Source organism: Heterodontus francisci, chromosome 41 (genome assembly GCF_036365525.1).
Source record: "Heterodontus francisci isolate sHetFra1 chromosome 41, sHetFra1.hap1, whole genome shotgun sequence".
NCBI lineage: Eukaryota > Metazoa > Chordata > Chondrichthyes > Heterodontiformes > Heterodontidae > Heterodontus > Heterodontus francisci.
In genome coordinates, this window is record NC_090411.1 from 37,045,588 (window position 1) to 37,057,695 (window position 12,108).

Consider the following 12,108-nt stretch of genomic DNA (forward strand, 5'->3'; position numbering starts at 1 on the left):
AAAATGCTCTGCACATCTGTTCCTCCTACCAAAGTGGATAACCTCACATTTTTTCATATTATATTCCATCTGCCACATTTTTGTCCACTAAGTCTGTCCAATCCCCTTGAAGCCACAACACACGTTCCCACCTAGTTTTGTGCCATCGGCAAACTTGGAAATACTACATACTAGAGAGGGTATAGAGAAGATTTACGAGGATTTTGCCGGGCATGGAAAAATGCAGCAATGAGGAAAGTTTGGATAGGCTGGGGTTGTTCTCCTTGGATCAGAGAAGTCTGAGGGGAGATTTGATTGAAATGTACAAAATTGTGAGGGGCCTGGATAGAATGGATGTGAAGGGCCTATTTACATTAGCAGAGAGGTCAGTGACTAGGGGGAATAGATTATTAGAGGGGAGATGAGGAAATGCTTTTTTCACCCAGAAGGTGGCAGATTTCACTGCCTGAAAGGGTAGTAGAGGCAGAAACACTCAACTCATTTAAAAGATGTTTGGATATGCACCTCAAGTGACATAATCTGCAGGGCTATGGACCAAATACTGGAGGGTGGGATTCGGCTGGGTGGCTCGTTTTTCAGCTGGTGCAGACATTGATAAGCCAAGTGGTCTCTTTCTGTGCTGTAAACATTCCAGGATTCTATGAAAGGGACAGTGGTAGCACAGATATGAAGTTCACTGAGGGATAGAGTGTACTGGTGAACGGTTGCTTTTTGGACTGGAGGACAGGATTTAGTGGAGTTCTCCAGGGGTCAGTATTAGGACCACTGCTTTTCTTGATCTCTATTATAACCTAGACTGGGGTGAGTAGAGCACAATTTCAAACTCTGCAGATGACACAAAGCCAGGAAGTATTGTGAACCGTGAGGACAGTGATATTCTTCAATATCAATATCAAGGGCGGCACAGTGGCGCAGTGGTCAGCACCGCAGCCTCACAGCTCCAGTGACCCGGGTTCAATTCTGGGTACTGCCTGTGTGGAGTTTGCAAGTTCGCCCTGTGTCTGCGTGGGTTTCCTCTGGCTGCTCCGGTTTCCTCCCACATGCCAAAGACTTACAGGTTGATAGGTAAATTGGCCATTAGCAATTGCCCCTAGTATAGGTAGGTGGTAGGGAAATATAGGGACAGGTGGGGATGTGGTAGGAATATGGGATTAGTGTAGGATTAGTATGAATGGGTGGTTGATGGTCGGCACAGACCCGGTGGGCCGAAGGGCCTGTTTCGGTGCTGTATCTCTAAACTAAACTAAACTAAATAGGGTATAGACAGGCTGATGGAATGGGCGGACACATGGCAGATGAAATTTAATGCAGAGAATGCGAAGTGTTAGATTTTGGTAGGAAGAACAAGGAAAATCAATCTAAAATAATTCTAAAAGGGGTGCAGGAGCAGAGGGGCTGGTGGTTGGGTACATGTGCACAAATCCTTGAAGGTGAGAGGGCAGGTAGTAAGCGCGGTTAATAAGGCTTTATAAAATATAGGCATAGAGTACAAAAGCAAGAAAGTTATTGTGACCCTTTGTAAAACACTGGTTCAGCCTCAACTGGAGTATTGTGTCCAATTCTGGGCAACACACTTTAGGAAGAATGTGAAGGCACTGAAGTGGGTGCAAAAAAAGATTTACAAGAATGGTTCCAGTATGAGAGACTTCAGTTATGAGAATAGATTGGTGAAACTGGGGCTGTTCTCCTTAGAGAAAGATGAAGAGATTTGATAGAGGTGTTCAAAATCATGAGGGGTTTAGACAGAGTAGATCGAGAACAACTGTTCCCATTCATGAAAGGGTCGAGAACCAGGGGACAAGGAATTAAGGTGACTGGCAAAAGAACCAGAGACAACATGAGGAAAAACCTTCTTACGTAGCAAGTGGTTAGGATCCAGCAGGTACTGCCTCAGAGTGTGGTGGAGGCAAATTCAATCATAGCTTTTCAAAAGGAAATTGGATTATCTAAAGAGAAAACATTTGAAGGGCTACGTTGAGAAAACAGGGGAATGGAACTAGCTGAGCAGCTCTTAGAGAACTGCCATGGACACAGTGGACTGAATAGTTTCCTTATGTGCTGTAACCATCCTATGCTGGTTCAATTAATTTATAATGTCTGATAACAGACATTTAACAAAAATGATTTCAAGGGAATGATCTCACCTGAAAGATAAAATTCCCCAGGAGTTGATAATATATTGTTCTGTTCACTAATATTCCATGTAGGACATTTACCTTAAGAATCTGACCACCATCGGGGTATCGACGCAATATCTCTTTCAGGTAGTCAATAAATGGTGGCGTAGTTGCACCAAATTTCTTCCTACATAAAATGAAAAACAATTGTGAATTAAACTTTAATTATGTTAAAATTGTATCATTGCTTCATTCTTTTATTGCTGCACCCATTATTTTCTGTCTCCGCCACTATATTCCTGAGCCTGCTTAGTCCAAAGACATACAATATATGGGCACCAGACCAAACCTGGCAAGCAAGATCACCTGAAGTAACTGTCATGATCACAAAATGATCCATTAATTCAAAAAATATATATTTTTGAACCATGGAATCAAGACCATACAGAAGAACTCGACAAGCAAAACTTGAAAGGGACCAGATTCAAATTTGATTAATCTCGTTTTCTAAACCACTTTTCTTGACCCTGTTCAGTTCAGGTTTGTGCATAAGAAGAAATGAACAAGTTGCAGGGGAGGGGCGGTGGTGGCAGGGGAGTACAGCCAAGGAAAAGAGAGAAGCAAAACTCAAGAAAAGACAATATTAAAGACATCTCCAAGTTAGGAAGTAGGATAAGGGGACATAAGTTTACTGAAAATGAAATTTAAAACCGGCATTAGGAAAAATTTATTTATACAAGTATTATTATACAATATTATATTATATTATATAATACAAATATTATACAAGTAAGCATGTGAAATTACCTGCCAGGCTGATTAGTAGAGCTAAAAGCAGACTAGACATTGAGAATGCAACAGGATATTAAGGTCAGAGTGCCAGCAGAATAAACTTTAATAGGCCAAACAAGAATCGTAGAAAGTTTTCAGCACAAAAAGAGGCCACTTGGCCCATCCTGTCTGCGCTGGCTGAAAAAGGAGCTCCCCAGCCTAAATAGAATCGTGGACAACCTACTTTCATCCTTGCATTTTATGTTCTATTGTACAATTATATAAAGGAAATACAAAAGTATGTGTTGGGTATCTAACTAATCCTGCAGATGATCTGATCAGAATTGGTTGCCATTTGTAGAGGTTATTTCTGAAGAGACCTGTGTAAAGAGATCTAGGTTAAAGTTCCTGAAATATCTGGAGTTTTTGACTAGGTGCAGCGACTTGTTCAGTCTTTCCAACCAAAATTTCAACTGGGGTAAGTAAAACAGTAAATGATTAATAATGAATATTAGCACAGAGCAGCTTTAATTGAGTGCAGATTTCACCAGAGTGCAAAGGAATTTGAGGGAATTCAGTGAGGTGGTGGTTAAGAGATGCTGCTTGATATATATAAAATAAATATAAACAAATAGGGTTACATTAGGACCGTGAGTTAAACCATAGAAAGGTTACGACACAGAAAGCAGCCATTTAGCCCATCGTGTTTGCGCTAAAGCCTGGCTTGAGTATAAAATTAAAATCCGACCTGGGCCCGACCAGACCACAGCCAACCGAACCCTTTAAATTTTTGTTCACGCCCGACCTGACCCGAATCTCCTTCATCCGTTCCAGCACCAGGCTATTCCTGCAGCTGGAGTTGTGGGGAATCGTGGGTGAGCCTGATCCTGTGACTTCCCAGAAGCAGTGTCCAGCCCGACCCGACGTGAGTCCGAATGCTGGACTCGGAATTTCGACCCAACCCAAATCTGACACATGTAGTTGGGTTGGGTTGGGTAGCCAGGCTTTAGTCTGCGCCGGCTGAAAAAACTAGCCGCCCATTCTAATCCTATCTTCCAGCACCTGGTCTGTAGCCTTGCAGGTTACAGCACTACAGGTACAGGTACTTTTTAAATGAGTTGAGGGTTTCTGCCTCCACCACTGATCCGGGCAGCGAATTCCAGACACCCACCACCCTTTGGGTGAAAAGGTTTTTCCTCATGTCCCCTCTAATCCTTCCACCAATCACTTTAAATTTGTGTTCCTTGATAATTGACCTCTCCACTAGGGGAAACAGGTTCTTCCTGTCCACTCCATCTAGGCCCCTCATAATTTTGTATACCTCAATTAAGTAACTCCTCAGCCTCCTCTGTTCTAAGGAAAACAACCCTAGCCTATCCTGTCTTTCCTCATAGCTGCAATTTTCCAGCCTTGGCAACATTCTTGTAAATCTCCTCTGTACTCTCTCCAGAACAATTATGTCCTTTCTGTAATGTGGTGACCAGAACTGTATGCAATACTCCAGTTGTGGCCTCACCAGCATTGTATACAGTTCCAGCATTACATCCCTGTTTTTGTATTCTATACCTCGGCCAATAAAGGAAAGCACTCCATATGCCTTCTTCACCATTTTATCTATCTGTCCTACCATCTTCAGGGACCTGTGAACGTGCACTCCAAGGTCTCTCACTTCCTCTACCCTTCTCAATATCCTCCTGTTTATTGTGTATTCCCTTGCTTTGTTTATCCTCCCCAAATGCATTACCTCACACGTCTCCAGATTGAATTCCATTTGCCACTTTTCCGCCCATTCAACCAAACCATTGATATCATTCTGGAGTCTACATTTATCCTCTTCACTATCAACTACGCGGCCAATTTTTGCGTCAGCTGCAAACTTCCCAATCATGCCTCCCACATTTAAGTGCAAATCATTAATATATATCACAAACAGCAAAGGACCCAACACTGAGCCCTGTGGAACACCACTGGAAACTGCCTTCCATTCGCAAAAACATCTTTTGACCATTACTCTTTGTTTCCTGTCACTGAGCCAATTTTGGATCCAACTTGCCACATTCCCCTGTATCCCATGGGCTTTTACTTTTCTGAGCAGTCTGCCATGTGGGACCTTGTCAAATGCCTTTCTAAAATCCATGAAGACAACATCCACTGCACTACCCTCATCAATCCTCCTTATTTCTTCCTCAAAAAATTCAATAAAGTTAGTAAGACATTATTTTCCCTTAACAAATCTATGCTATCCCTGATTAATCCATGCCTTTCTAAGTGACAGTTTATCCTGTCTCTCAGAATTGATTCTAATAATGCGCCCACCACCAAGGTCAGACTGCCCAGCCTATAATTATTTGCCCTATCCCTCGCACCCTTTTTACCCTAAGTTACAGCAAAGTCCTAAAGCATATAAATAAATTTAATTAATTAAGCAAGGTTATTATTTAGATTAAAAACTATAGTTACTTGAGTGATATTTCAAAACCTGAAAGCCTAATTACTTAAATAAAGTATAGTACAGATGACAGGGCAGGTGACGTGTTGCAGCTGTTGCATGTGGGAGCCACCACATCTGCAGTAAGTGTCAGCAGCTCGAAGAACTTTGGCTCAAAGTTGATGAGCTGGAGTCCAAGCTTCGGACTCTACAATGCATCAGGGAGGAAGTTACCTGGACACTTTGTTCCAGGAGGAAGTCACACCCCTTAGATTAAGTACTTCAGATTTGGTCTGTGGTCAGGGACAGGAGGTGTGACTACAAGTGAGGCAGGTATGGGATCCAGAAGGTCGCACTGGAGGAGACTCAGCCCTTACATTTGTCCAACAGGTACAAGGTTCTTGCAGCCTGTGCGGATGAGAGCAGGGACTGCAAGCAGGGTAAGCAAACTGACCACAGCACCATGGTACAGGAGGCCAATCAAGATGGGGGAGTTAAAAAGCAATGTAGTAGTATGGGACAGTTATTTAGGGGAATAGATACTGTTCTTTGCAGCTGAGAGTGAGAGCCCTGAAGGCTGTGTTGCCTGCCTGATGCCAGAGTTAAGGACATCTCAGGTTGGAGAGCAACTTGAAGTGGGAAAGATCCAGTTGTCATGTTTCACATAGGTACCAACAACATAGGTAGGACTACATCCAGGGAGAAGACTCGGAGGGCAGAGTTCCAGACCTGTAAGTATTAAAAACTTACCTCTGGTTAAAATAAAACTGGAAAAAAACTGAAAAAGTGACATCACAGGAAAGCTGTGACCTGATTGGCTGGGAGGGAATCTGTACTGAATTTGAAAATAAAACATTGATAAAAATTGATTAAAACCCTAATTAACTAATTAATTAAGTAGCGTAACTAAACCAGAGGGAGGATTACTGTATTTAGTGATCATTTAATATTTATAGTAGAAATCTAGCACTAGGGACCATATAGTTAATTGTAACATAATTTAGTAAGGATTTAATAAGTATTTATTTTAAATTAGTTTATTAATTAGTGCTCGAAATGTCAGTTAGAGGGGTGAAGTGCTTCACCTGTGAGATGTGGGAGGTCCATGACGCTTCCAGCGTTCCGGACGACTACATCTGCCGGAAGCGTACCCAGTTGCAGCTCCTCACAGACTGCATGGATCGGTTGCAGCAGCAACTGGATGCACTTAGGAGCATGCAGGTGGCAGAAAGCATCATAAACAGGAGTTTTTGAGAGGTGGTTACACCGGTGCTGGCAGATAGATGGGTGACCGCTAGAAGGGGCAGGCAGTCAGTGCAGGAATCTCCTGTGGCTATCCCCCTCACTAACAAGTATACCGTTTTGGAAGATCTAATACAGGTGGGAAGTATACAGTAAATGGCAGAACCCTTAGGAGTTTTGACAGGCAGAGAGATCTGGGCGTACAGGTCCACAGGTCACTGAAAGTGGCAACGCAAGTGGATAAGGTAGTCAAGAAGGCATACGGCATGCTTGCCTTCATCGGTCGGAGCATAGAGTATAAAAATAGGCAAGTCATGCTGCAGCTGTACAGAACTTTAGTTAGGCCACACTTAGAATATTGTGTGCAATTCTGGTCGCCACACTACCAGAAGGACGTGGAGGCTTTGGAGAGGGTACAGAAGAGGTTTACCAGGATGTTGCCTGGTCTGGAGGGCATTAGCTATGAGGAGAGGTTGGATAAACTCGGATTGTTTTCACTGGAACGACGGAGGTGGAGGGGCGACATGATAGAGGTTTACAAAGTTATAAACGGCATGGACAGAGTGGATAGTCAGAAGCTTTTTCCCAGGGTGGAAGAGTCAGTTACTAGGGGACATAAGTTTAAGGTGAGAGGGGCAAAGTTTAGAGGGGATGTGCAAGGCAAGTTCTTTACACAGAGGGTGGTGAGTGCCTGGAACTTGTTGCCGGGGGAGGTGGTGGAAGCAGGTACCATAGAGACGTTTAAGAGGCATCTTGACAAATACATGAATAGGATGGGAATAGAGGGATACGGACCCCGGAAGTGCAGAAGGCTTTAGTTTAAGCAGGCATCAAGATTGGCGCAGGCTTGGAGAACCGAATGGCCTGTTCCTGTGTTGTACTGTTCTTTGTAACTCATGTGTAGGGGCGGAAGATGTTGGTATTGTTCTTAATGAAAACTTTGTGTCTGTTTTCACAGAAGAGGGGGACGATGCAGATATTGTAGTTAAGGAGGGGGAGTTTGAAGTATTGGACGTGATAAACATAGGGAGAGAGGAAGTATTCATGGGTTTAGCATCCTTAAAAGTTGATAATTCACCAGGGCCAAATGAAATGTACTGTAGGCTGTTAAAAGAAGCAAGAGAGGAAATAACAGAAGGTCTGACCATCATTTTCCAGTCCTCAATGGATCCAAGTGTGGTGCCTGGGGATTGGAGAACTGCTAACATTGTACCTCTGTTTATAAAGGGAGTGAAGGATAGACCAAATAATTACAGGCCAGTCAGTCTCAGTAGTGGGCAAATGTTTAGTTTAGTTTAGTGATACAGCACTGAAACAGGTCCTTCGGCCCACCGAGTCTGTGCCGACCACCAACCACCCATTCATACTAATCCTACACTAATCCCATATTCCTACCACATCCCCACCTGTCCCTATATTTCCCTACCACCAACCTATACTAGTGGCAATTTATAATGGCCAATTTACCTACCAACCTGCAAGTCTTTTGGCTTGTGGGAGGAAACCGGAGCACCCGGAGAAAACCCACGCAGACACAGGGAGAACTTGCAAACTCCACACAGGCAGTACCCAGAATTGAACCCGGGTCACTGGAGCTGTGAGGCTGCGGTGCTGACCACTGCGCCACCCTATTGATTGGAATCTATTCTGAGAGACAGGATAAACTGTCACTTAGAAAGGCACAGGTTAATCAAGGATAGTCAGCATGGATTTGTTAAGGGAAGATCTTGTTTGATCAATTTGATTGAATTTTTTGAAGAAGTAACAAGGAAGATAGATGAGGGAGTGTAGTTGATGTGGTCTACATGGATTTTAGCAAGGCTTTTGACAAGGTCTGGTTAAAAAAATTAAATCCCATAGGATCTAGGGAAATGCAGCAAGGTGGATACAAAATTGGCTCAGTGGAAGGAAACAAAGGGTAATTGTTGACAGATGTTTTAGCGACTGGAGGGCTGTTTCCAGTGGTGTTCCACAGGGCTCAGTACTGGGTCCCCTGCTTTTTGTGGCATATATTAACGATTTGGACGTAAATGTAGGGGGCATGATCAAGAAGTTTGCAGACGACACAAAGATTGGCCATGTGGTAGATGGCGAGAAAGATAGTTGTATGCTGCAGGAAGATATTGATGGTCTGGTCAGATGGGCAGAAAAGAGGCAAATGGAATTCAACCTGGAGAAGTGTGAGGCGATACATTTGGGGAGGTCAAACAAGGCAAAGGAATACACGATTAATGGGAGAATATTGAGAAGTGTAGAGGAAGTGAGAGACCTTGGAGTGAATGTGCACAGATACCTGAAGGTAACAGGACAGGTCGATAAGGTGGTTAAGAAGGCAGATGGAGTTCTTTCCTTGATTAGCCGAGGTATAGAATATAAGAGCAGGGAGATTATGCTGGAACTGTATAACTCATTGGTTAGGCCACAACTTGAGTACTGTGTGCAGTTCTGGTCACCTCATTACAGAAAGGATGTAATTGCACTAGAGAGGGTACAGAGGAGATTTATGAGGAAGTTACCAAGACTGGGAAAATGCAGCTATGAGGAAAGATTAGATAGGCTGGAGTTGTTCTCCTTGGAACAGAGAAGGCTGAGGGGAGATCTGACTGAAACGTACAAAATTTTGAGTGGCCTGGATAGAGTGGAGGTGAAGGTCTATTCGCCATAGTAGAGAGGTCAGTGACGAGGCGGCATAGATTTAAAGTGATTGGTAGAAAAAGTAAAGGGGAGATGAGGAAAAACCTTTTCACTCAGAGGGTGGTGGGGGTCTGGAACTCACTGCCTGAAAGAGTAGTTCAGGCAGAAACCCTCAACTCATTCAAAAGGAGTCTGGATATGCACCTCAAGTGCAGTATTCTGCAGGGCTACGGACCAAATGCTGGAAGGTGGGATTAGAATACATAGATTGTTTCTCAGCCGGCACAGACATGATGGGCCAAGTGGCCTCTTTCTGTGCCTTAAACCTTCTATGGTTAGTACCTTCTAGAGCAGGAGGACTGTTGCACAGCACAGAAGGTAGTTTGGGATTTCGCTCATGGACCAATTGATAGGGACTATACCATCCAACCATCTGAAGCAAATTCTTTGCATGAATTCTCCATGCCAGGACAATTGTCAACTTGCAGTTTGGTTGGGTCAGCTAAGATTTTATGCAGCATTTCATGGGTCACTGCATGATTCCTTACACAGAGCCCATTGCTGAAAGGACTTTCAGCTGCAGTACTCATGACCATAATGTTTATGTTTCACATGTCTCTGAACTCATCATTGGTAATAGAGGCGAATTTGCCAATCAGAAACTTAGCTGGTGTCCCAAGTTCAGTGCCTATCCATTTCTCTATGATTTTATCTATAAATCACCCTTTTGTCCTTACTATGTATTATTGTAGAAAGACTAAATCTCAAAGACTAAAGTTGCCAGATCTATAAAACATGGAATGAAAATATTTCTGTCTTTGTCCCATACCTTTAAATCCATGGCAACTACCTTGTTAAAGTCAAGTGTCAATGAAAGGCCTGTACAATATGACGTGACAGCATCCTCTGACACTTTTTACAGATTTCACACAGTTCACTAATCTCTTTCTTTATCCTCACATACTCTTCAGCAATCACACATGCATCCTTTGGCAGGGTTTTAATCTTTGACCAGAGGGTGAGCAAACTGCCTGTGCAACGTTAAGACAATTTGCTTTCTTTCGCTCTGATTCTTATCACCTGATGCCATTTATACTTCTCTACTTCTGACTAGAAACATCAGGTTTTGTTAAGGGAATACAATAATGCCCTGACTGGGTAAACTGCAAATCCACTGACTTCCCAAAAACAACTGCCTTATCATGCTCCATATCAAGTTTCACTGGTGCCTTTTTCATTGAATGCTTACTCAATAGTAAAGGTGTCTTGCTAGAGACTACATCAGTACTGATAAAGTGGCTTACTCCAGCTATTTTACATTGAAGTCACTGAAGAGAGTAGTACTTCAATGTGTTGTTATCACCAAGCATAAAGCTGGTAGTACTTTGACACTCCTTAACCGTGCAACAATCCTCTACTTTTTCAAGCCATGATCATAATGAATGGCGGAGCAGGCTCGAAGGGCCGAATGGCCTACTCCTGCTCCTATTTTCTATGTTTTTACTGAGTGAATCCAGATAACACTGTGACCAATCAGTTTCACATACTGTCGACGTGCAAGCACTATCTACTACAGCACAGCTGAACAAATCCGCAACTAACACATTCATCATAGGACTAAAACGCCTTGTGACTAGTACAATTCGTTCAGATTCATCATTATCTTCCTCTTCTAACTCAGAATTCTGTGTCATGTGTTATTTCGAGGACTCTGCCCCTCCACTTTACGTTGAGTCAAATCTGAAGCACCTATTAACTGTTCCTCGGACATTCCTGGGATTCATTCGCCTACGATTGCTGTTCCAATTCTATCTTCCACTGTAATAGTCAGACCTGCTAAAGGTGCTTTCATCCTCATTCCTTCTGTCTTTATCTCTTACATTGTATTTATGCCTGCTTCCAGTATTTGGACCATTTCGAAATCTAGTAAACATTGAGTCCTCCATTCTGTGTCACCACAGAATGCCCTGTTTGTTCTACCATGACTGCAGGAAATGACTGTTTCCCCAGGAAATTTTTTAAGGTAGCAGACATTTGATCTAACAGGGAGTCTTTCTCCATGAACTGAACCCCAGTTAGAACGAGTAGCCTGTCCATATGCAACACCCGAGCATAATCTAGCAATTTAAAAGCTAGCACTGAACCAGGGATCTCCAAATTGAATTTCCTCAATCTTCTATACAGTCTGTTAAAGCCCATGATATATTCCTCCATTGAATAACCATCCGTTGTTTGAAATCTATCAAAGTCTGACCATGCCTCATACGCACTGTTTCAGTGCTGTATCTCTAACTAACTAACATTCAATAGGTCATCTTTCTTGTAAATTTCATCCAAAAATTCTAATAGAAGATCCAACCCTTCATCAGTATGCAACTGACTAGCATCCAGTGCACAGAACACTTTGCTTCTGATTTTACTTTTGGTAGGAAGTGACAACGCTAAGGCCATACCTTGTTTCCTCTTTGGTAGAGATGTCACCCATGTCCACACATCCACTTCATTCTTCTACTGGTCAAATGGTTCAGACTCAGAACACTAGAGAGTAATCATACTCTGACAATTTACACTGGCCAACAAAGGAAGTCAAAGAAAAGGCCTATGAAGTTGCCAGAAATAATAGTAAACCTGAGGATTGGGAGGATTTTAGAATACAGCAAAGGAGGACCAAGAAACTGATAAAGAAAGGGAGAATAGAATATGAATGTAAACTAGCAAAAACATAAAAACAGATGTAAAAACGTCTACAGACACTTAAAAAGGAAACGTTTGGCTAAGACAAATGTGGGCCCATTACAGGCAGAGTCAGGAGAATTTATAATGGAGAATAGAGCAATGGCAGAGAAGCTAAATGATTACTTTGTGTTTATCTTCACTGAGGAAGATACAAGAAATCTCCCAGAATTAGAGATTCAA

At 42.7% G+C, this 12,108-nt stretch overlaps 1 protein-coding gene and 1 long non-coding RNA gene across 16 annotated transcripts in view; one reads left to right on the plus strand and one right to left on the minus strand.

Annotated features, from left to right (window-relative positions):
- Positions 1-12,108, plus strand: part of LOC137353506 (uncharacterized) — a 691,250-nt gene that overhangs the window by 226,634 nt on the left and 452,508 nt on the right. The gene's annotated exons all lie outside the window — the stretch shown is intronic.
- Positions 1-12,108, minus strand: part of sacs2 (sacsin molecular chaperone 2) — a 171,903-nt gene that overhangs the window by 42,805 nt on the left and 116,990 nt on the right. For 14 of the 15 annotated variants that reach the window (XM_068019872.1, XM_068019871.1, XM_068019863.1 and 11 more), the window contains one exon: positions 2,217-2,304. In XM_068019872.1, coding sequence (XP_067875973.1) covers positions 2,217-2,304 — 88 coding nt within the window. Of the gene's footprint in view, positions 1-2,216; positions 2,305-11,645; positions 11,731-12,108 lie in introns of all 15 variants that reach the window. The other variant, XM_068019873.1, reaches the window with a different exon arrangement.